Source organism: Myiozetetes cayanensis, unplaced genomic scaffold, assembly GCF_022539395.1.
Source record: "Myiozetetes cayanensis isolate MyiCay16 unplaced genomic scaffold, myiCay2020 scf3, whole genome shotgun sequence".
Lineage (NCBI taxonomy): Eukaryota > Metazoa > Chordata > Aves > Passeriformes > Tyrannidae > Myiozetetes > Myiozetetes cayanensis.
The window spans coordinates 55555815-55581298 of NW_026087521.1; the positions used below are offsets into that span (position 1 = coordinate 55555815).

The 25484-nt window shown below is 48.0% G+C and overlaps 2 protein-coding genes across 2 annotated transcripts in view; one reads left to right on the forward strand and one right to left on the reverse strand.

Moving 5' to 3' along the window:
• Nucleotides 1-4188: 4188 nt before the first annotated feature.
• On the reverse strand, nt 4189-6947 carry ASCL1 (achaete-scute family bHLH transcription factor 1). Its single transcript, XM_050324983.1, has 2 exons — nt 5745-6947; nt 4189-5540 (listed from the first exon to the last, which is right to left on the reverse strand). Exon 1 carries the CDS (start codon nt 6391-6393, stop codon nt 5767-5769), a length of 627 nt encoding a protein of 208 aa, XP_050180940.1. The 5' UTR covers nt 6394-6947; the 3' UTR covers nt 4189-5540; nt 5745-5766.
• Nucleotides 6948-14812: 7865 nt separating this feature from the next.
• PAH (phenylalanine hydroxylase) overlaps nt 14813-25484 on the forward strand; it is a 37459-nt gene continuing 26787 nt past the window's right edge. The window contains exons 1-2 of the mRNA XM_050324982.1: nt 14813-14952; nt 18848-18955. Coding sequence (XP_050180939.1) covers nt 14911-14952; nt 18848-18955 — 150 coding nt within the window. The 5' untranslated portion in view covers nt 14813-14910. The remainder of the gene's footprint in view (nt 14953-18847; nt 18956-25484) is intronic.

Genomic DNA, 25484 nt, shown 5'->3' on the forward strand with positions numbered 1-25484 from the left:
TCCTAAAAAAATCCTAAGAGTAAGATAGCTCTGGTACTATACATGAGCACAGCTTCTCTGACATGAGGTGCTTCAGGCCAGCTGCAGGTCAGCCACACTGGACATCTGCATGGTCACAGACATGGAAACTTTAAAAGTGAGACTTTGGAGGAAGAAGAAAGCGAAAAGGGGTAACAGCTCTGCTGTGCTGCTGTTTCACCAGGTACCTCGTGTGCTTTGCTGGACTGTTGCAGGAAAGGGTTGAAGATACAGAGAGACAGTGTGAAGTATATGTATGTGATGGTCCTGAGAGAAAATATAATTCTGGAGCATGAAAACAGAAGGATGAATATCAAGTGAGAACATCCAGCTGCAGGTCCTTTCCCCTTCTTTTTCCAGCTTGTGGATGAACTGCAAAGCCGAGGGGGACTGTTAACTGCCTGGGCCTGTCCATTTGTCTCTCTCTCTTTACTTCTCTGTCCCCAAACCCCCCTCCCTTTCCCTCCTGCAGCTCCGGAGGGTGGAGGTGCGATTCGCTATGCCCGTTTTTTATTTCCAGCACGCTTGACAGGCTGGGCGAGGAAGGCGTTAATGTTTTCTGACAGGCCCCCTCTAATTGTTGGAGCTTTTCTTCTCTGCCTTTTCTGTGAAATTCTGACTTAGGCGAGCAGCATAACAAAATGCTCTGGCATTGAAATGTGCGCTTGCACTACACTGGGCTCGGGGAAACAGCATTATTCATGAAGATTTTCAGCTGTTTTTGTCTTTTAACTAACCTTTGAGTTTGATCAGAGGCTAGCCGGGCTCCCTTTCTCAAAAGGCGGTCTTGGCAACCCGACAATGGAGCCAAACTGTTTTCCCTGTTAAAGAGATAACTATGCCGTTGAGTTGGTACATGAGGGAAATTAATCTTCAGGCGCATACAAATGATAGCTTTACCTCGGTCTGCAATCGCCTGCATGGGATTATTAATAGGACGGGGTAAGGAGCAGAAAAAATTCAGACTGGGGCAGGAGGGAACTAAAAAAAAAAAAAAATTTCAACCCCAAACCTATCATCCCTTTTGATTGTATAAAGCCTGCGATTGATTCTTCACCACTTGCCTTTTGCAGCAGGAATTAGCCCCGCATTGTGCGGGCTGCCACGCTAAGAGCGAGCCCGCTTGGGAGCCAGAAGTTGCTCCGCGCTGGGACGAACCGGGGTGGCGGCCGGGAGGGGCCGCTTCTCCCTGCTCCTCGCCTCTTGGAAAGGGGAGCGGGGAGACACAGAATCCCCCACACACTTCAAACCGGCCTAATCCCTGAATGCACTGAGTAATAGGCGCTGCATTATGGAGCGGCGCGCAGCGGCGAGCCAGGGCGTCCCGTGTGTGTGTGTGCGTGTGTGTGTGTGTTTCCCTCCCCGCCCTGCCGCGCCCGCCGCGCCTTGGGCAGGTGCCCGCTGTCCTCGCGTGCGGCCCGGGCAGCGCGGAGCGGAGCGGGGCGGGCGCGGAGAGGAGCGGAGCGGAGCGGGGCGGGCGGCAGCTGCGGAGGGCGCACGCCGCCCCCCGATCCCGGCGGGGTCCCCGCCGCGCCGCCGCCGCCGCGATAAAGGCTGAGGCATGACACGCGCGGGGACAGCGCTGCCCGCTGCCTGCCCGGCCCCGGCGCGTCCCCCTCCTCCCCCTTGTGCCCCTGCGAGCCCGCACACAAAAGGCAGGACCTGCGCCGAGGGGAGGGGTGGGGGGAAAGAAAAAGGAGAAAGGAATGGAGGGGGGCAAGGGAGGGGGGGACACGAACAAGCAAACAAATAAATAAAAAAAAAAGGAAAAAAGAAAGGGAAAAAACGATTTTTAGAAGAGGGATAGAGCCACAGGCTCCCCCAAAAGCTGGTGCTGGCGCCTCTTTCCCAGAGGAGGGTGAGAGAGGCGGGCTGGGGGCACCAGGAGGCTCTCCGGGGTGCGCACATCCCTTTCCGGGGGCAGGACCAGGGGCGCTTCCCCCTCCACTCTTACCTGCGAGGGAGGAGGTGGGGGAGGGCGCGGAGGCTCCGCGGGGATGGCGCTGATCCCGCGTGCGGAAAAAAGTTTGGGCAGAGGAGGGGCCTGTGGGGAGGGGGCAGCGGCGCAGCAGGGATGGGGAGTGAGGGGAAACCCCACGCTGCCCCCCACCGGCTCCGAGGGCGCGGATCTCGCACCAGAGGCGGGGGCAGTGCTGCCCACCGCCCTGGCCCAGTGCGGCCGCCGTGGGTACCTCGGCCGCGCTACCCCGTCGCTGCCCGAGGGTCTTGATTTGGGGGAGCAGTGGCGGGGGCACACACTCAGAGAGAAGCATTTGTTAACGGGGCACCTTTCCAGCACTACGCTGGTAGTACATGAATTAATAGGTAGTAAGTACATGAATTAATAAATCCGTGGCCCAGCAACCTTCATCTGCACACACACCCCTCTCCGCTTCTGTTCCCCCACCCCCCACCAAATCCTGAGTAGTTCTAAAACTTATACTGCGCCCAAAGAAGTCCCTGATTTATGGAGTTTACTAATGCTAACTGAATACTGTCTGTCAGGCAGCGCTGAAAGGCTCTCCGCGCTAATACAAGAAAAGGCTTTGTGTTGCTAAGCGATTAGAGCAGATGTAATGAGATTTACCCCAATCCTGCTTTGCCCTTTCCCTATCTTCAGTAAAATTGTGTGTGTGTGTTTTCTTTCTTTCTTTCTTTCTTTCTGGAGGGGGCTGAGGGGAAAAGGGAGGGAGGAGGTGGTGAATTTCTGAGCCTGTCTTATACATTGTAGCGAACAACAGCGTAACTTTACCTTTAGTTTAATGAGTCTGGATATTTACTATTCAGAAGTGAGCAAAAAAGAACACCTGTCTACACAAGGAAGAGAAATTTCGCCTTTGTAATAGAATGAAACATTATCCTAATGTTATATTCATAGCTATAAATTACTCTCTACACTTTCTTTGCATACCTTATCTGTACACTTGCAAAAGTGGGTAAATAAAAAGGGAGATGCTGTAAAGGGAGAGCGGATGGCGGCATATAACGGTTATTATTTTCATAACTAAACATTAGTTCCACGAGCGGTTAAAACAAAGAGTGTTTGTGCTAACGTAATGAGGGATTTCGTGACCCCAGCGTGTCCCGTCCCCTCCCGTCCCGTCCTTCCCCCCCCTCCCCGCGATTAAATCACGTATTGATCATTTCAGGGCGTGATGGGAGGAGGGGAAGGGGTAAATATGCGTATACTTTTAAAGCAATGCAGGAAGGACTATGCATTGATATACACATGTATCAATGTCCATGTGTGCATATGCATCTGTGCATATACATATATAGTCACAAATACACACACACACAGGGAAAATTCCGGGGTCTTCCACCAAAGTTTTTCCCTCTTCTTTTTTAAAAATAGTGCATCCCTCGCAACTCGACGGCGCATTTGTAGCGGAGCTGGCTAGATTATTTTTTTTTTTTTTTAGCTCCGTACACCACACTGGCTGTCCCCGCTCTTTGTTGCTTTTTTTTTTTTTTTTTTTTTTTTTTTTTTTTTTTTTGTAAGATGCATTTTGCACTTTGCTTTCCGCTTGGCTTGGTGCACGCAAACTGAATTTGCAAGTGATGCAGGAGCCAGGCGAAAAGAAGGCGAATTCTGGTCACGTCCTTGCTAACTGACAACAAGCAGGCTAGCCAAAAAAAAAAAAAAAAAAAAAAAAAAAAAGCGGGGAATGGGGGAAGAGTCCAATTTCTATTTGAGTCTTGGTAATTGGGTACTTTTACAGGCAGATCACGCTATCTGGGTAGAATAACAAGCTTAGAAAGACCAATGTCTCTAAGCTGCCATCCATTTCTACTACTTTATTTATTTATTTATTTATTTATTTATTTATTTTTATCTCCCTTCGCCTCTCACTTCCCGTCTTCCCCGCGACGGTTTTATTTACCCAACCACTATCTTTGCAGCGGCAACACAGCAGTCCGTGTTTTGGGTGGCGGCGGCTGTGCCATCCCCCGTGTTTTTCAGCCCCGTTGGGTCAGAGCCGCGGAGCAGGACAGGGTCACACCGCCGAAACGCGGGATGGAGCGCCCTCTTTTTTTAATACTTGGGTTTTGGGGGGAATTCTTTAATGTGCAGTGATTTCAGGAAGGACAATGCAATCATTAATCATTCCCTCGCCTTTTGAATTCGATACACATTTGCAACACAGAAGGGCAAAAAAACAATGGTGATACCGCTAGATCTTTGCATATTTATATAGAGATAGATAAAGATATATATGTTACATCCATCAGATACAAACACTTCATATGCAACTTAGCTCCGGTATAACATCAATTAACATTCTGTCCTTACATTCATCGTTGTCAATGGCAGAAAGAAAAAAATTGCATGCGGTAGGCAGCTGATAATTTTAATTAAAAAAAAGTTTTATTACGAAACTAGTTTGTATAAAACAGAGTTACACAGGACCTTTGTAAGTTTGTAATAAAACAGTAAGAAAAGGCAGTGATGTAGGGGGTTGGTTTGTTTGTTTGCTTGTGTGTTTTTTTCTTTTTCTTTTTTTTTTTTTTTTTTTTCCAAAAGGCAGCATATAAAAACAAATGGCTACCGTTTTGCGTTTGGACAATAGCTGCATAAACTTTGTTCACTTTGAACATTGTTTAATAACATTATTAATACATTAACAAAGTTTCTATAAAGTAAGACACGTTGGTGCTAAAGTACATCTGGAGGAAATCCAAGTCCTTTACAAAACCACATACAAAAATGGCAGTTGTAAGGTAACGTCGACTACAAGTCTAAACATGAAGAGGTAATAAGCATTACATATTAAAAAAAGTATCAAGATATACACATTTTAAACCATTTGTACAAAACCTCTATAAATCTCTCTCTTATGTACAAAAATAGCTTAATATATCCCCAACCGGGTTAGGATAGATACAAATAGATTTTCTTATCATAAAAAAATTCACCAAAAAAAAAAAAAGATTGGAAGCATTCTATGATGGAAACGAGAGGAAAAGCTTGGAGCGAGGGGAGGGAGAGGCACAGGGAGGTGGGGGATAGACGAGGATCCAGGGACTTCTTTGAGTACAGCATAGCTCAACTTCAGCATCTCCACAAACATCGGGAAACTAACTTTGTCCACAGGTGATGAACGCCAGTCTCTGAAGGGCCACAGCGGCGGCGAAGTGCGGAGGGGCCCGCCTTTCTGCTGGGGAGGAGGAGGAAGAAGAGCTCCTCTGCCGGTCGAGGCGTAGCGCCCTTCCCGCGGCTCCCCCGCCGGACACCCGCTCCGCCGGGGCGCTATCCGTGGCAGTGCGACGGAGTGCAAAGGCCGGCCGGGCTCTGGGGCCGGGGACGGCCGCACCGATCGCCCCCGCGGCGCGCAGCGCTGTGCCCGCCCGCCGAGAGACGTGCCCGCACCGCCCTCCGACGGCGGGGGAGCTGGAAACGCAACAGGTTCTTTTTCTGGGTGGATTTCTGTCTCTCTGTGTGCGATCTGCTTTTGTGTTGGGTTGGTTTGTCTGCTTTTTGTTTTTGTTTTTGTTTTTTTTTTTTCCCTTTTGTAACTGCCCTGTAACAATAAAAAGAGAGGAGATCAGAGCCGCGCCGAGACCAGCGCAGCACCGGGTCGCGGAGCCGCCCGTAAGTAGCGGGGGACACGCGGCGCCCGTCCGCGGGGGCACCCCGGCTGCGACCCCTGCCCCGGTGGCTGTCCCCCCGCCGCTCCGCGTCCGTCCCCCACTTTCCCCCCGGCCCTCCGCGGGCGTGTACCCACCTGCCGCCGGAGCGGCCGGCGCTCAGAACCAGCTTGTGAAGTCGAGTAGCTCCTGCTCCTCAGGGCTGAGCGGGTCGTAAGAGCCCTCGTCGGAGGAGTAGGAGGAGACGGGAGAGCCCGCCATGGAGTTCATGTCGTGGGAGTAGCTGGGCGAGATGGTGGGCGAGAGGACGCCGGCCTGGAAGGCGGCGCTGACGGCGTCATGCTCGTCGAGCAGCTGCTGCAGGGCGCGGATGTACTCGACGGCGGAGCGGAGCGTCTCCACCTTGCTCATCTTCTTGTTGGCGGCGCCGTTCGGGACATGCTCCCGCAGCGTGGCGAAGCCCAGGTTCACCAGCTTCACACGGTTGCGCTCCCGCTCGTTGCGCCGCGCCACGGCGGCGGGCTGCTGCTGCGGCAGGCTGTACCCGAACCCGCTGAAGTTGAGCCGCCTCTTGCAGCGCTCGGCCGCCCGCGGCGCCGAGGGCTTGCCGCCGGGGGAGGGCTGTCCGCCCGCCGGGCTGAGCTGCGGCGGCGGCGCCCCCGGCGGCGGCCCCGGCGGAGCGGCAGCGGCGGCGGCGGCCACCGCGGCGGCGAAGAAGCACGCCGGCTGTAGGAAGGGCGGCTGCCCGGCGGCACTGGACATCCTGGCGGGGCTGCCGCTGGCCATGGGCGCGGGGGCGTCTTCTGCGAGGCGGGGGCGCCCGAGCGGCGGCCGGTCCCCGTCTCCCCACCACCACCAAAAAAAAAATAATTCGAAAATAGGAAAGGAAAAAAAATTGCGACGTTCACTTAAAGGGGAAAAAAAAAAAAAAGAAAATATCAAGGCGACGGACGAACGGCAGGGGAAAGGGACGACGGCGACCGAGGGGAGCGGGGTTCGGAGCCGGGCGGGCGGCTCTGCCCGCCCCCCTCCCTTTCGCCCTCCGTGCGGCGGCCGCGGGGAGGCTCGTGGCGCTCGCGTGTGCGCAGGCTGCTTTGCAAAGCCCCTTTTGCAAAAAAGTGGCTGAGGATTGTGTCTCTTATAAGGGGCGGACGGGGCTCGCCCCCCCCTCCTCTCCTACACACACACACACACACACACACATACACACACGCACGCACGCAGTCTCCCCCCGCCGCCCCCCCGCGCTCACACACACGCACACCCTGCACCTTGCGCCTTCCACGCTCCCCGGCTTTGCCGGCCGCGAGCCGCGGAGCGCCGCCGCCTTTCCAGCGCGGGGGGAGCTCGGGAGGGGGGGGTCGCGCACGAACACACACACACACACACATACACAGACACTCACCTCCCCCCCATACACCCCCCCCCACACCCACACCGCACACCCCCCCTTCCCGGTGCCCCCGCCGCACACGCGCTGGCCGCGGCGCGTCCCGCCTCCCCGCCGCCCCCGGGGCCGCTCCCCGCCCCCGCCCCGCCGCCCCCGCCGCTCGCGGTTTGTTGTTGGAAGTGCGTGCGCCCGGCGCGTGCCGCGCTCCCGGCCCTGAGCAAACACCCGCCGGGGCGCCGCGCGGGGCGGGAGGCGGCGCGCGCGGGCCGCCGGCGGGGCAGGGAATGTGTGCGGGAGAACGGGAGAGCGGGGAGCCCTGCTCGGGAACGGGGGCGAGCGCCGTTCACTGCCGTGTCCCACCGCTCCCCGCGAAGACGGGGGGCCAGCCGGAGCGCTGCTACGGCGGGATGAGGGAGAGGAAAGGGGTGGCTCCCGGAGCAGCCGGGGGTGCGGACGGTACTGGGATGTGCGGGGCGTCCTCTGCGCCGGCTATCTTCGGGGCGCTGTCGGGCTGGGGCCACCTTCGAGGCACCTGCCGGGGTTTGGAGGGGAGGGAGAGCCGCGGTGCGGGAAGAGTAGGCGGGGAGGCGGCCCGTGGCGTGGGCAGGCAGGCCGGTGCGTGCCCACCGGAGAAGCGGCCCTGCCATTGCTGGGACGGCTGGGAAGAGAAACTTTCCGTGCGGGAGCACGGAAGGGCGGTTTTCCCTTTTCCATGGGGAGCACCGGGACTTCTGGTATCGCTCCCCTGACTCACCAGGCGCTGCCAGCCCGAGTGTCTGCGACCCGCCACCCGGGGGCTGTCGTCCCCCCCCGCTTCCAGCGGCCAGAGCCGCGTGTGCCCGGCACCGCACACACCCCGCGGACGGGCTGATGGCTCTATTAGCAACGACGGCGGGTGAGCCGGTGTGGGTGTTAGGAGGAGGACGGCTGAGCGCAGAGCAGGGCAGAGCAGGCTTTTCGGGACAAGTCACCTCGAATTACCCCTCTGGAATGCTGAGTGCCACGGGGCGAGCCTGTCTAGAGAGAAAGAACAAACCCCTCTTGGGCGCGTCCCAAGTGGATGGTCCTTGCCAAGGTCCGGCACGGGAGGGAGGAGGTTTGTTTCATAGGGCAGCATAAAGTATGGGTATGCTGGGCAGAGCAAGCAGGTGTGAAGTCAGCTCACCATTCACTGCCAGATCCCATTCCCAGGCCATGGTCTGCTTGCTGGCACCGAGGAAGTCACTGAGCCCCAGCCCATCCTCCTGGCACCCTGCAAAGTGGAAGCAGGTCCAAGCAGGAAATGGCATTTGCTGGGGAGTCAGAATGGACCTGGCCTATGCAGGGGACATTATCCCTGCTCCCAGGTGAACTCTCAGTTGTGGCTCAAATGTGGAAAAGGGACAGATGTGGAAAAGCAGGTCTGAGGTGCTGAGAGCTTGAGGCTGGCAGGTCTTGGGGGTCACAGCAACCCTGGGGGCTGCAGGAGTATAGGCAGCCTGGGAGATGTGGTGAGGCTCAGTACTGAGGTGTGGTGGTGGACCTGCTCTTGGCACAAGCAGCAGTGAGGACCCTGGCATGGTCTTCTCTCACTGCCCTCCTGCCTTTCACATATCCAGGTATTTCTGGAAGCTTTAACATGTTTTCTACCTTCAACTCTGTCTCATCTCCACTTCTCTCTGTACCTTTCCATTCTGTAAACTCAGACGTGTGTACTCTCTACGCAGTAACAAGAGCAGAGCCATGGTATGACAGTCTCACCACAGGTAACACTTATGGCTCTAGGAAGTCTCTGATACAGGGGTTTAATCCTTGGTGCTCACACCAGCTCTAAAGTGTGGAAGGAGGGGACCTCCACAGTCCATGTTCAGGTTTCAGTGGAAATGAGTGCAAAAGTAAGCCCTTTTCTGCTGCTGACCTCAATTACAGCAGCCTGGAGCTGTAGAAATCACTTCTCATCTGCCACTGGATCCCTGACCCTGGTTTTGCACATGAGTTTAAACAGTGATGCGTATGAGTTTAAGCAGCAACATTTTACAGGAAAACCTTAATGTGCACCTGTTAGCTAGTATTTTAGTAATTTTTTAACATGGCAGCTTTTAATGCACGTGTGATGAGAAAGGTGAAGTAGTTCCGTATGGTCTAACCTTTGACACACTTATATCAGGGCCATCTTCACTGGCCACTGAGTTTGACCTTTATCCTACTGTCTAACTGCATGTGAAACTTTTCAAATTAATTTATTGCCTCTTAGGCAGGACAGCCAAATCTAAGCAGGATAAAATGTTTGCTTTTATTTTCTGTTTAGGAAGCTCTCCCTCTTCAGTTCCAAGTCTTCTGAATGGTTTGTTCAACATCCCTTGTCCGACGTCAGAATTGTCTTCGCTGGAAATAGCTGTTGCATCACCGGCTCCATGTTGTGACTTTGGGAAGTGGTAACAGAAATACCAAAATAATTGCAGCCCTGCAAACTACATATATATATTTAAGCCACGTAATTATTCTGGAGCAACCCACTTCCAGAAGTGGCATGGAAACACCACGTAGGGACATTCCTGTCCTTTTTCCCTGAAATGGTAGAATGAGAGTGGAGTTTCTGGGTCCCTCCTTCTCTAGTCTCAGAGGGCTCTTGAAAAGGGAAACCCACGAGTTCCAGAGGTCATGAAGTGTAACTCTCATGTAATTTTGCCTCTGTGGTCCTGTACCTTCTTGGTTACCCCAGCTCTGGGTATATTTGTGTGCGTGTAAGGATGTGGGGCAGATCCTTTTCCTCCCTTGGCTCAGCACGGTCCTTTTCCATCCACTGCCACCAGGGAACAAGCTCACCCCTCGTGTTTTCTGAGGTGATGCCAATCTTGCCAGCTCTCCTGTCTACTCACTGTGCAGACTAAGGGGTCTAGGGCTGCCAGATTTGGAGATAATAAATATTGTTTCAAGGTCCCCCGCCTCCATCCACTCCTATGCACAGTCCTGCACCTGCACTTTGAAATTCTTAATTCTAACATAATGATAAATAGCCCTTCCCCTTTTCATTGGACTTTTTTTTTGTCTCTCTCTTTTTTTTATTATTATTTTTTTCTAATCTTGAACTGTCATTATTTTATAGTGACTTTTGTGTGTGCCTAAATGGTAGCCACACTCATGAAGTCTTTTGAAGTCCTTGCCTTTTTTTTAAAAAAAAACCCTCAACTTTGGTATGCCTTTTTTTTTTTTTTTTTTTTTCTCCACTTCTTTTCTTTTTTAAAGGCCATTTACGTTATGATTAAATGCTGTCTTGGAAAAGCAGAACGAAAGTCGTTAATCTATATAGATCTTCAAAGAATCGATACATTCGGGACTTCTGTAGGATTTGTTACACTCCATTTTGTTACAGTAGGCAGCTCGTCTGGATTTGGGCACATGTGTTTCTCTCCCTCCCCTCGCCCTCCCCCTCCCCTTTCCAGCTTCCCCCCCAAGAGTGAAAATAAAGTAAAAGGTCTTTCATGGTAAACAAAACCAGCTTATTCTCCACATAGAACACATGAATAGCTGGAAAAAAAACTTACAATAAATGGTGCATTTTTTTCTCTGCTGGGTATAGCATTCAAGATCAGTCCAGTATTCAAGAAGCAGTCCATTTTTTGCTCAGCAAGAGAGTTTAGAAAAGAAGCGTGGGGTCTATTCAAGGATCTTTTCCCCCTTCACAATTGCTGGGCTTTATGAAACCTATCTTCCATGCCTTGTCAGAGTATTTCTGGGGACCAATTAGTGCTTTGTTGCAAGGCTTCTTTGCTGAATCTTTGAGCAGCAAGAAAAAGCTCTCTTGAGTCTCCCCTTATTTTGACTATTTCAGTCATTACTCAGTGTAATAATTAATATGACAACTGGACGCTGAAGTTTGTATAGAAACACCTCGGCTGCAGGAGAGAGCGTGCAGTGGGTGGTAACAAGCTACAGATCAGACCGAGAAGCCACACACACAAGGAAAGGGGAAAAAAAGGAGGGAGAGAGAATAATGAATGAAAAGAAAGAGAGAAAGAATAAAGATAAATAAATAGTTGGTGCAGCCCGAAGAAACATAATACAGGCTTGTAAGGAAAAAAAAAAAGGCACTTAGAAGGGGCGGGGGGGGGGGGGGGAAGGAAGGACGACCCCAGGGAGGCAAACTTATTTTGAAACAGTTTTTATGTGAATATAATTTTCAAAACTTTGCTACTTTCAGAAATCAGGAAAATTATTTTCTCCTGACAGTTTTTCCTTCGAGTAAGTAATTATCAAGGAGCATCTGTTTACACTTTTGCATACTTGATAAAGTTTAATGCCTCTTCCTAAGCATCCCCTTATGGAAAGAAGATCTTTGAGCGTTAAACTGTGGGTAATTGTTGCCCATTATGCGCAGGGTGGAGGAAGGCTGGTTCTTGGAACAGCAAGATGTTCGAGTTTCCTTGGCGTTGTATCATCTATAAGACGAATAAAGCTTGTGCTCCAATGAAGAATTAAAAATGACGTTTGACCAGGGACACTGCTGAATTCTCCTCGAAAGGCGTCTTGGGATGAACACTCATCACTTTGCAGACATTGCTTGGGCTGCCAATTAGGGCATAATAAATAATTAGAGGTTTTAAGCATATTAGATACAGCTCATGCTAATGAGCTGCATCAGGTCTTGTGCTAACCTGAAGTGACAGTTTGCATATAGGGCTAAAAAAAAAAAAAAAAAAAAAAAAAAAGCTATCCACCGAGGCAGCTTTTCCCCACCGCAGCCCGGGCCCGGTCGTCTCTCCGCAGCTTCCACGGGTCCCGCCGGGTGCTGCCACCCGGCCCCCACCACCCTCCACGCCCACGGAGCGGGGCCCTTCGCCCGCCGGCCCCGCCGGGTGGTCCCATTGTGCGGCCACGAGTCCCGCGTCCGTCACAGCCCCGGGGGATAAATCACACCGGGCTGCCCCCCCCGCGCCTTCCCTCAGTGCCACTTCTTGGAGCCCTAAATTTTGGGACCTGGGTGGGGGGTGGGGGGTGTTTGTTCCCGGCACCTCCGAGGCGGCTGTCCCCTGTCGGGGGTGGGAGAGAGTTTGGGTGATGCCTGCCGCAGCCTGGGAGGTGGATCCCCCTCTATCCCTCGGGGAGCGCAGGAGCGGGGACAGCCGAGATCCTCCCGCTGTCGCCAACGGTCTCTGCCGTGAGGACACAGTGCCACCTCCCGGCCACTGGCGCCCCGGAGGTAAGGAGCCTGGGGAAATCCTCCGGGGAGGGGACAGATGGGGCGCATCCAAACAGCATTAAGGTTTTGGGCAGCCCGGCTCTGTAAAGAGAGGGCATATGGCTGGGCGGTTTTGCAACCACGATGCAGACTGGGGTGTGAGGACATTCAGCCTGTCTGGGGAGCAAAGGAGAGCTACAGCACCCCGAGACCTCTGGTAAACGCACACACGATGTAGAAAAGGGGAACTACCTCCTGCCATGTTCACACACAAATCGCCTGAGATACTCACGGATTCCTAATTTGGGGATGTTCCGTGAGCTTCTGTTTTCACTAGACAATCTCCCCTCCTCGTCTTTCCCATTGCTCCCTCACATGGATTGGGACGTTCTGAACCAGCAGGGAAAAAAAAGAACGTGTCCTTGCACAGGAAGGGACACCCCTGCCCAGATAAGAAGACTCACAGGTCTAGGGAAGCCACCACTCCACAAATACTGGCTAAAGGCAAAGGCAGGAAAGAGCAGTCTGAAAAGCAGCCAAAGTCCGTGGCCCTTTGAACTTGCTTTGTGCCGGCCAGGGGAACCTGCCAATTTTCAGTGCAAAGAGCCCTGTTAGGCTGAGCAGCACAGCCAGGAATGGATGCATGTGGTGTGTGGGCTTATGTGTGCATGTGTGCGTGTGTGTGTGTGTGTGTGTGTGTGTGTGTGTGCACCCAAAGAAAGTGGGTGTTTCCGAGGGAGAAAGTGTGTTTTTAGGTGAAAGCAACGTGGGACACCAGTGCATAGCTGCATATGTTTGAAAGGAGTGGGGTTCCATGGTGCTGCAGCAAGACCCTAGAGCAGGATTAGTAGACTCAAAGCTCAGGTGCTCACACAGGGGCCACCACAACTTGAAACTCGAGTGGGAATTCACACTTAGTAATGTCATTGCAGGGGGATGAACCCGTGCTTGGTGTGCTGAACTAATACTTCAAAGGCAACAGAGAAGCTCTAGCAGTTTGGACTCTGAAATGGTCCAAGGTAACCAATTCTGATGCAATTACATGTAACAGCACTGGGCACACACTCCCACACCCCTACACACACACCTTTGCTCCAGAAGAAGAGAATTTGGGAATTCCAGCTGGCAAGCAGGAGCTTTGCTTCCCCTAGCCAGTGCCTTTTGCTACCTGGCAGCCTCTGACAGTCCAGACTGATTAAACAGTGAACTGGTGGCCATGCACTGGTGATACTGTTATGTCTATGTACCAAAAAGGGCAAAGATTGCAACATATGTAGAAAAAGCAGGGAGTAGAAGGAGGCAAAATAAATAATTGGGAGGAGCAGTGTTTTGCACACCTGATGTTTCACTTTTCCTTGCCATTATCATCAGGTAGCATGAACATACATAAGAAAAAGAAGGAGAAAAAAAGGAAAACAAAAGGCCAAAAGCACATAAAAAGTTACAGAGAAGTAAAACAGATAAAAAATTAGTGAAAAGAGAAGGAATAAAGAAATAGGAAGGCACAAACTAATGACAGAAAGAATAGTTTATGATTTTGGATGCCACAGTTACTTTGGCCAGACAAAGGACATGCATTTGATTATTTTTTTTTTTAAATCTCACTGAAAAATAAACCAAGTAGGAAGCTTTCTCAGGGTGGCCTTCAGTGTTCCTATCATGGATAAGACTATGCCTCAAGCTGCACAGACACAGGACACAAAATACTGGCTATTGTAGTGAATTTACTGTGTGAATAGATAAAAACCAGTAGTTTTTATACTGCTGGCACTTAGGATAGCCTCCCTTTCCTCTACTGCTCCATCTTTCCTGTCCCCTCCTGCTTCCACAATGCCAGCAGGGCCCAGTGTGTTACGTGTGCATCATGTAACATTTTCTGAAATAATTTATGTCCCCCACCCTGTCCCCCTTGTTGCTTTCCATGGCTGACACTACATACAAGAGTACATACATCTTCTACATCCTCCTGCCCTAGAGCTCTGACCTACTCTTTCCTTTTCCTTTTCTTCCTTTACCTTCTTCCTTTTCTCCATGTTCAGACTCATATCCCAGTGTGAGGTTCATGCATCTAAATCCTATCTCATGCTTCCCTTACACTGGGTGTCTCTTTCTAGTGTCTGATGAGTGATGTCTCCTGCTCTCTGACCTCTTGGAAGCACCCCAAAAGGCCCTATTAAAGGACAAGTCCCTCAACTGGTGTTCTGTGGCAGACCCTAATGTGCCTGGTGTTTGACATCCAATGAGCAGGTCCTGGAGAACATCTGATGTCTGTTCAAGTAGAGAGACCTTCAGTGCGAAGCCCACCTGAGGCTGAACACACACTCTGCAGTGGGAATGGATGGGCAGGAGGCTGAACCGAAAACGATGTGTTGACGTGAAGAAGTGAAAACAGCTGATGTTGATCAGCAGAAGAAAGACTGTTAATTCAGAGCATGCTGCTCCTCCACGTTGGGTGCAGATAGAAACAATATGCTGGAGAGCAGCTGTGTGCAGGCGTGGGACTCACAAGGGATGGCCGGCGTGGAGCGGCTTGTTTATGTGCCAGGGGTGGGTGGGGTGGGCGTGCAGGGAGAACGCCCCCTTGGCATGTTGTCCAGGGGAGGGAGCTGGGGAAGGGGAGGGAGGGGATGGCTTTGCCTTGCTTGCTCCACTTTAAATACCTTTGCACAGAGTTCTGTCTGCTGCACTTAGGTCAGAAGGCTTCACCTGCTACAGCAAAGGGGCCTCCCTGTGTGGGCATCACTGCCTCTGCAACATGGACTCACAGCACTGCAAAATGAATGGTGACCCTTTCCAGGTAGGTGATGGGGTCTGTGTGCCTGCTTTTTGCAGAGGGGTGCCTGTTTGCCTCAAGCCTCTTCACAAACCTTGTCCCCCACTCTTTGAGAGACAGTTTGACCCAAGATGGGAGGATTTGACATGGCCTGTTTTGATGCTTTATGGTGTTTGGTTGCCACTGTGCTCTCTTTGGGCAACCCCTATCCTTGTCTGTTGTTAATTGTGCTTGCAAAAGTGCAGTAAGAATGCAAATAAACATTGCAACATTATCCTTGCATACATGGAAAAGAGAATAAGAAGCAGAAAACACCAGCAGTTATTAGAAGTATTAAACCTGTGTCATGAAAGAAAGCTGTCTTCTTCTATTAAGGGAAAATAGATGAAGTTTTGTTTCTTCTAGTAGAGCTATTTGTTAAATTTTGGGACTTTGATGTCCCCCTCTTTAATGTTTACTGACTGACTTTGAACACTTTGTTTTGGGAAATACAGGAAAGTCCTGTAGCCCATGCCCTTCGATTACAGAAACTAATGTTACTGCAGGGACAAGTGACGTAACCCGAGGCCAGCATGGTTAATTATTAGGACCACATTCTGCATGTATGTGTCCTATGCAACACTTCTGAAGCTAGAGACAAAGTATACAAGATGTGCAAAAAAGGGCTCCAATTTATACAAACTTTTTAAGAGCTGCCAAGGAAGCCTGTTTTCCTACTGCATTTTGTGTGCTGAGGCTGAACTCCTGCAACAATTCTATAGGGTCTCACCTTGCTACTTATCCAAGTTGTGTAATTGCTTGGTTCCAATGACATCCGTGGGAGATCAGCATTTAAATGCCTTTAGAAATCTGACTTGGAAATTAGTTCCATTTTCAGAAGTAACTTAGGAATCTTATTTAATTTGAAATATTTTTTCACTCTTTTCCCCTACAATTTTGTATATCTAATAAACCTGGACTTACACAGAGGTTAAAAATTTTGTACCCATGAAATTGAAAGAAAACTTTTCTCTGGCTTTAACAGTGTTGGAATTCACTCTGAAGGGCTTTATCTAAACATCTCATAAATGGATTAGAAGGCTGACAAGATTGTTTTATTCAGCCCCAATACTGTCACAGGTGTCAGAAGGGTAATATCAACCTATGTGCAAAGTGGTTAACTAAAAATAAAGATTGGCATGGTGCTCAGGTAAACCCATCCTTGCATCTACACATCGCTTATCTTTGAGATTGTACTGGGTCCAGGAATGGTTGTTCATGCTCATCAAATGATTCTTATTTTACTTCCTGGAAAAAAAAAAAAGAATCTAGAAGAAAATTAGAACTTAATTTATTCTGCACTACATTTGCTTAAGTGTTGTTTGATATTGTCCTCAGCGTGTATTGATGGACATTGCCTCCATATATATTGATAAGAAGTGGGTACCAGGAAAACAATCATTTCAGTCTTCTTTCCCTTTGCCACCTCTGTGGACAGACTCAGGTGTGAACTGATGCTTGTAAAAAGACCTTCCAGTGAACTGAGTGCATATGCAGACGTGCAAGAAATTAAGCAAGTATGATGCTGTTTACAGTGTTGGTGCCTACTCCCACAGCAGTGTGTCTTACTTTTAAGCACCAATATACATCAATTTACAAGAGTGGGAAAATGACTGGGGACAGATTAAAAGCAGCTGATCTTAACACACCAAGACTAGTGGCCAAGGAGTTTGGAAAGATTTTTTAAGGCATTTTTGTGTATTCTTATTATATAAAGAGATCAATTACCATCAGAATTACCTTGCAGGACTTAAACCTCGCATTATATCCCCTGCAGGTATCCAAACCACAAATTCTTTGTTTGTCATGCAAATTCAAGTCAGTCTGTCATTATGAACTGGTTCTCACAGCATGACCTGGCAAGAATATTTTAAATATATACTGCATGTCTTTTAAAATAGTTTCACTTCAGACCATAAAAAACAAATTCTTGATCCATTGGGCAGACACTAGTGTAGCACAGTTTTGGCTTTGCTACATGAAAACAGGAGGACAAAGCAATGCATGGACAGTATTTGAGATGACAGTTTTGGTTACACTATCACAAAATTTCTGTACTACAGACATTTGAGTTGACTTTTGCCAGACTCCTGTCATTGTTTTCCCTTGTGGTTGCTTGAGGTGTAAATGGGTTTCATTAGCCAGCTGACACACCACTTCCAGCTGCTTTTCCTCTTGGTCCTCACCATGTAAGAGCTGGGCTGAGTCCCTGGCTGGGTGAGGACCCAGGAGACACAGAGAGGCTGTGGTAAGTGTCACAATTGAACAGATGGAAATCTTCCTTCTAGTGCATAAAGGCAGTACTTCTACTCTAGTTCCCAATAGAAGTTCCCCATATAGGTAAAAAACATTTGAAAAACCTTTGCAACCTCTGGAAATACAGCCAGAGAGAAAAATGTGTTGCCAGTCTCTGAAAATAAAATCTCAGGTTAGCAGCAACCTTGGAGGCAGCCTTGGAGGTAGCATGAAGAATCAACAATTATTTACTTTACAGAAGAAGGCAGTTCTTCATAGCTCTGGAAATGTACTCCCACCAAGAAATTTATGGCTTCAGGGCAACTGGATTTGCCTATTAATTTGTCTTCTACAAAGGCTATTTTTTCTGAGGACAATTTTTGGGAACTGAGACTCTTTATACTCTGATTTATATGTTCAGTTAAGCAATAGCTTAACAGAGGACAGGCTCTGACTGAAAATACGGATCTTCATAAAATAAAATTGATTGGGTACCTTGAATCAAGTTTTGGCCCAGGACTTGTTACACCAGGACCCATCTGTGTTGCAGATATCTGGTGTGATCTTTGAAATACCAATCGAGGCAATTTGCCCAAGGCCAGTAGAAGTTAAAAAGAAGTGAAACAAACCAAAATAAGACATTAATGTGACTCCCAAAAGTTTGTGATGGTTCTGCATCAAATTTACTTAGACATAAAAATTTAATTTATTCTTGAAATCTCAGCAGGCCATGTCAAGTACCCAGATAGTTTTGAAAATCTAGCTTCACTCTAGGACTCAGTTTCCTATTTCTTAAGTGGTGAAATAGCTCTTCCCTGCTTAACAGGGCTTCTGTGAATAGAAACACATGTACTGAGGCATGCAAAGACATTCTAGTAATGAGAACCATGAAAATAGTTAAAATAAACATTCTTCTTTCTTGAGAGCACTGGAAAATGCCTTCTTGGAATTTACAGAGCAGAAAATCAATAAAAGAAAGAGAACAAACATAAATGAAAACATATCTTGACCTAACTGAGTCTTTTGCTGACTATGGGATTTAGGGAAGATTTAAATGTTTGCTCCAACATTTTTTCCTTTTTTGTTTCTTTTACTTTCTTTGATGTCGTTATTCTGTTTTTAAACCACCTTCCATAGACCTCTTGTGAGTATGTCCTCTCTCCTGGTGGTACCTGGAAGGTACAAGGAGAAATGAAATGAGCCACAGATCATGGTCTACACCCCTGCACAGAGCTCATCTACATTGCTCCGCTTAATCCTGAGTGTTAATGAAAAGAAAGCCTGAGGGAAGGACTTTGCACTGTAGCTGAAACCAAAGTGCAGTAATGTTTCCAGTCCTCCCTGAGCTTGATATACCTGACAGGTGAAGCCAGGCAGAGATGATATTGGATTATTTTCATGTCCTTTTTAACTGCCTTGCTCCCACAAGGACCCAAGTTTGAGAGAAGGGATTTGTGTCTCTACCATCATGAATTGGAGCAGCCCCAGAGCTGCTCTTCTTCTGGCATCAAGTTGCCTTGATTCCCACTTTATTGTGTACCCTCTTTACATTGCTGATGCAGTGCAAAAGGGAAATGGAGAAAAGGAAAACTGACTTCCAGTGTAAACCTTTTTTGTTTGCATGTTTTCTTTTCTGTCCCTTCAGGAATCTATGTACATCGAAGAGTCCCAAAATAAAAATGGTGTGATTTCTTTGATTTTCTCTCTGAAAGAAGAAGTTGGGGCGTTGGCTAAAGTCCTACGCACATTTGAGGTAAATATTTTTCTTCGGGAAACCAGACCAGGTCTTTACAGTTTTGTATTGCAGTAACATTTTTTCAGGGTATTTGAGATCACGTTTGTTATTCTATTTCATTGCCATTACGTGGGAAAGCAGCATGCATTTCTCTTCTGGGCTTAAAGTCTTGGAGCAGAAGTAGCCTTTTTAAGTTAAAATTTGATTTCAAACTTTTAAATTAAAACCTCTACCTTTGACATGAGAGTGGAAAAAAATGCATTTTTTTTCACTTAAGAAGGAAATATTCCACTGTAACTGCTTGAGGAAGAGGTAGGAGTGAATTGGGCCATGACCTAAGATTGACTTGTAACCAAATAGTTTGCCTTATAACTCGTAAGGCAAACATAACATGCATGTGAGCCATGTGACTCATACTGCACGTTGCATGAAGCATCTCTTCTGGGGGCAGCTACTGTCATCTTGGCTCTTGTCCACCTCAGTAAATCTGATATAAATAAACCCACCACTTCCACCCGTGAGAAGTACCTGTACTTCTACAGAGTGAGGAGAGGCTACCTGCAAAATAGCATCAAAATTACAGCACTTTGTTTACACCAAAGAGGTGTAACTTGTACTGACTGATTTGGGAAGCTTTTTTGGGAAAAAAGAAGCCATTTACCTTTCAGGACATTGTGTGCCTATCTATTCCCAGATGTCATGAATGCTGTTTAAAAAGCACGAAATCCCTGCAATTCACGATGGTTGTGTTGCAATACACACAGCTGTGTACTCTGTGCTCCCAAGCAAATACACTGTTATATTGGTTTAAGAAGGTGTGACTTTCTTATTTTCCATTCATAAATTGAATTTACTAGGAAATGAAAGGTTTGTGTGTTATTGGTATAAAGGAAAAATAATTATGAGTTATAGGACATACTTGATTCATTAGAATGAAAGGAAATTCAGACCAATGACAGCAGAACAAGTCTGTCTGTGAATTGACAACTGTAATACAATCCTTCAAAATGTCTGTATGTCAATGATGTGCACATCTGTAAGTGAATTAAGGAGACTGTTGATATTCTCTTATTGAGGGCATTGCTGTCTAATAACCAAATTGCTGTCAGCTCTAAAGAAAAATATGTAGGAGAGCTAGTATAGAAAAGAGAGAAGTAGCCAGTTCTCGGATGTGACTTCTCTTGCCCCAAAGTAGATACCTAAACTAGACTGTCTGAGTGATGTTTTTTCTCAGTGACCCTGATGGCAGCTGAGGAGTTGGGACTCACCTAAAGATGTCTGCACCATTGGCTGGGGTGGTTTTCCATCCCAATGAAGCTAATTCTTTCTGTGCTAACTTTTAGTCTTCTCCAGCACCAGGAATTGACAAGAGACCTGTGCATAGGTGCTGTCATATCAGTTTTACATGCTGCTGGCAATATAGTGTGGAAGTGGATGTGGGGCTGAGAGAAGGGGATTTAATGGTGCAAGCCTGACCTGCTGCTTCAGCTCCTCAGGGCTGTTAGTGAATTCCTGTTAGAGGATTCCTGTATAAACCAGAGCAGCTCTTGGGCTGTTCTAACTCAGTTCAAAGAACCTCACCCTCTGCACAGTGGGGTAAGACACACATGCACAGGGTAACCTCCTCCCTTTTTCACCTGGACCGTAACTGTGGGGCCTCAGAGACACAGACTTTGTGCTCAGTAAGATCCACAGAAGAGACAGGAAAAGTGGTAATATGCAGATGAAGAATGGGAACAAGGAGAAAGAACTTGAGGGAATTTTTTTCCTCTTGTACTCCTTCACTGCTTAGTAACATCAATTGTGAGATGTTATGGGAGTTAGTTCAGACTCGCTGTTGGTGGGCTCCTCTAGGCAGGGAGATACCTAGCCCTGTCCCCAGGCTTCTGTCACCAGCTTGTTGCTGGCCTGAGGAAATGCAGTGGATTTGTCCCAGAGGGACATCACAGGGAGATGTGAGGATGGCTGCTCTGTCTGTCATTGCTTCATGCAACCACATGAACTAAGAAACAAGGAAAAAAAAAGCCGCAAAATATGATCAGGCTGTTCCCTGGAGCAGATGTGGCTCTGCAATTGTTGGCCCCCATGCAGGGGGTCCACACCTTGTGCAGATGCTGGTGCCGATGACCATGTGCGGCATGTTCGGAGACCTTCTGTTCCTTGCTGGGGCTGAGAGCTGCCCAGACTGCTGAGGTCTCTCTGGACACTCGTTCCTGGGAAGGCAGGAAGAGAGAACAGTTCGACTCTCTCCCAGCTCCCATTTGAGAGTGATTGAGACAGTGCCTCCAGCACTGGCTTTGAGGATTTTGTGTCTTCTTGAGCCAATCTGTAAAACTACTCTCGGACGTGAAGGGGAGAGAAGGTGGGTTGAGTGAGCTGTAAATATGAAAGATTGAAAATAAACCCTCTCTCACAGGGAAGGAAGCATGGAAGCAAGATACAGACTGAGACGCAGGGAATTGAGGGGATACCTAAAGAAAGGAGAGATCTTGAGGTGCCATCAGCACATAGGCTGCCTTTCTGAAAAGGAGGTGTCTATGTGGACCTGGGGAGGTTCTTCCTCTCCTTGGTTTAAGAGCTGAAAAAAAGAATTCTGTTACTCTAGGTGGTCTGTTCAGTCACTCTTGAGTCCCTTCCTGAGGTACAGGAGCAGCTTTTCACTTCCAGGTTCACATCCTACCCATGTTCTACTCCTATGCTGGGGTGAAACTTGGCCAGACTTTAGCTCCTGTCCCAGCTTGTTCTACACAGGCAGCAAGAGCCCAAAGGAGCTGTGGTGTGCTCTAGCCTGACTCTTCCCCTAGATATCATAAGATCCAGGACTGCTGGCTCATCAAGCATCATGACTCTTTCCCAGTCCAGATATAATCTGTACTCCTCCAAGAGTCAACTCACCCAGGGAAGGAAGTAGTGTCCAAACACAGCCCAGATGAACTGGGTAAGCCCCCATTGTGGAGGCAAGGATGAACTGAAGGTAGGGGAGCCTAATTCAGGTAGGGCAAGGCACAAGACCAATGGCTACAGAGTGCTCATGGCACAGAGTTATGTCCTTTAACTGAGATACCAAGTTTAAGAGAATATCAATGTGTTTTGTGGAAGCAGTAATGTTTGTCCTACTCAAACATCTCTCAGGGTTTCTCATGCAGTTGACAGAGTACTACATGCTCTCATGTATGTTTTTTTTTTAGCTTGAAGACCCAAACTCTAGTTTTCTGTTCAGGTCCCAGTTGCACACAAGTATGCATCTACAGTGACAACTGTTGCTTTTCCTATGTAGTTTGAAAGCTTTTTTTTCCTGAGGAATCTCCTCCGTGTACTCAGCTCCTTATGTCTGCTGGCTTTATGTCCAAAATGTACTTGATTGTTTCCACTTTTTTCTCATGTTTAGTCTTAATTCATAATCTCTTTTATGCATTTCAGAGTTAGGTCAATGCACAATGTCCAAAAAGGGCAAACAGTCTGCCTGGAAGAAGGACAGTCACACATTTAAAGAAAGACTATATGTGGAAAGCATTTCCATCTCTAAAAGCACAGGCCATGTCTAGGGAAGAGTTTAACATCCACTTTGAACAACAGGAGAGTCCTTTCCCGGTCTCACACTCTAACAAAAACCAGCACTTGGGAAGACCCCTCCAAACACCGGACTTCAGCAGGCTCCTAAACTTTTCTGACCCCTGGCTCTTGTCCCCTCTCCGGTTTTCAAATCCTTGCCTGACTGCATGAATCTGTTCCTCCTGGGCTGCTGCTGACAGTACAGTCTCTGCAGTCTCTTCACCTTTCCCGTGGAGACACGTGTCTGCAGGGCCAGACTCTCACTCTGACATGTGCTGTAACATGTCAGCAGCTCAATCATGTCCTGCAATAAGCAGATTGTTAAAACTGAATCCACTTTGCTTCCACACCAGATGCTCTGTTTCTATACTGGGATGTGGCAAACAATCCTTTTTGCTTATCAAACCCAATTATTTTGCACTTGAAAAGCCTATTTGTCCATAATATTTATCTATCCTAGTGTGCATACAGCTTCCTTATGGGCTTTGCTGGGCCAACACCTCAGTCCTCATTACAGGCTTGAGCATGGCTATAGAGACAGCAGAAACCCATCAGCAGAGTTTTTCATTAACATCATTTTAATAGGCCCTGCTATACACTGAGGTACTGTTTGGTGCAGCCATGTGCTGTTTATTTGTGTCATGCTATTACAGAACATGGTAACTAGGAAGCCTTGAATAAATACCTTAGCCTGAAACAGAACATCACACATAAGTGAAATATCATGCTTAAAATAAGGAAGACAGAATAGCCATTGTGAAATTATGTTTCTTTTTTGATTCACATCAAAAAGTTACGGAGTATAACTGGAGGTCAAGAAAAGACAGAAATCTTGGACATTTCTTATCGAAACTGAAAAAGCAAACCTGAGCATTTCAAGTTAACTCTTGGTAGAAATGCTTTTTTTCTCTGTAATGATAAAAGCCTATTGAAATCGAGATCACTTTTTCCATTCCAAAAGAAAAAAATAGTGAAGAAAAAAAAAGTTGTTTTTCCTAAAAGATTGGCCTTTCCATAGTTAAATTCATCATTAAAAATATGGACATTTCCATATGTAAAAAGGATTGCTTTCAGTCTTATTTGCAGATTTTCCACATGAATTTGTGAACACATTAATCTTCTCTGAAGTTCTTTTCCTGACGGAAAAAGTAGCAGGAGATTTTTAGCTGTATTAAGCGCAAACATTGGAATATGTTACAAGTTTACTCAACCTATTCTCAGAGAGGAGCCTTCTATCTTTTCCTCACTGATGGAATCTTCTCAAATACAGAGCAGGACTCCAGCAGAAGGTCCAGCCATCAGTGGGTAGGGCTCTAGTTCAAAAGCAGCCCCACTGATTTGCACTAAGTAGTCCTGCTCCCAGAGTAAGTTATTGTTTCATGGAAGTTACTGCTCCATGGTACGACAGGATGGGAGTAACAGGCTGTACTAAATGAGACTCTGCCCTTCAAGAGCCAGCAGAGATGACTCTGTTCTTTTTCTGTTGAGGAACTTCACCTAGCAGAAAGTCCAACGTGACTGTTATCTCTTTGTCCCTTGGGAAGGTATTGGCTCTGCAGTGGTTTGGGTTGTTTCCAAATAAGTGGAAGAGAGCAGTCACTTTGGCCAGGGGGTGTGTTGGAAGTGTCTACAGTGATAGGTGAACAGGCCAGGCATGCCCCTACCACGAGACCCATTTTTTCATTATGTTGTACATATGCACAGCTATGATCCTTTTATTACACTGCTCCAAAGCCATGTCCTCAGTCTTATCTCTGGCCCCAGGGGCAGGAGAGCAGGACTCCTTGATCTAGCAAACCAACATGAGTTTAAAGAGAGGAGTGCCCTCTTGGTAGGTGCTTGTGCAGTGCCACATGTTTTTGGTTTGTTCTGCTCCATGTGTTTTGTAGCTAGACTGTGCTGAAAGCCTCATGCCAAATTTCAGGGTTGGAACAGAACTGCTGAGTGATGGACACCAGGGGCTCCTCCAGGGCCAGTTGCTCTCTGGAGCTGTTTGCTGCCAGGGACCTGCTCTGGTTTACTTTGCCTCCACAAGCTTGGAAGGAAGACCCTAACAGATGTGAAGAATATGGAGAAGTACTGCCCTCAGCAGAGAAGCAGCCCCTTGGGCAGTAAAGCTGAACCAGATGGTTGCCTTTGCCTTCATTTTGGGAATCTGTGGCTGAAGGCATCACTGTAACTTCCTAAGTTCCCTGATTGCCTGTGAAAATTAGGCACTGAGCTTCTACTTGTGCTTCTGAAAGTGTCCTCCTCCAGCAAACCCTGAACTACACCATGGGAAGGGTTAAAAGAACAGTCACCTTTTTTTTTTGGTACCAGAAAATGCAAGCAAATCTTTGTCTTGGGAGATTTCACCCAAATTCTCACTGAATGCTGATTAGCAGCACCAGTGTTGTCAACAGTTCTTCATCTGGTAACAACATGGGATCTCCTGATGAAGCCAAACTTAATTAATGACAACAGTCATGAAAACAAGCTGCAGCTGAGTTTAACAGCTGTACTTAGTTTTAGAACCATGTACAGGAGCATTTAGTAATGCATAAACAGAAGGACGTATGAATTACATGGAAAGTAGTAGCTCATAACTTTCCCAAAAAGTATCCATCCCTACTGATGGCTTCCCCATGTAGCTATGAAAACAAAACTTTCCTTTTCCAACGACCAGGTCATTAAACTCTCTAAGGGTATGACTAAATTCTCGCCTACAATGACTTCTACAAGGCTGCCTGTGTAGTGTAACACCAGGCTGATTTTACCCTGCTGGTGTGGGGCAGCTGCAGCGTAGGAGATGCTCAGTTGGGATGGCATAACTAGAATAACCTGGGGAAGGGGCTGGAGCTACTTCACAGTAGGAGGAACCCAGGGTTCCAAGGGACCAGAGGGAACCAAGGAACCAGAGGGAAGCAAGACTGAGATCCACCACTGTGGGGTAAGGCAGTCATGGGCAATCTCCTCCCTGCTTCCACCATTGTCCGTGTTGTAATTTGATTTTTGT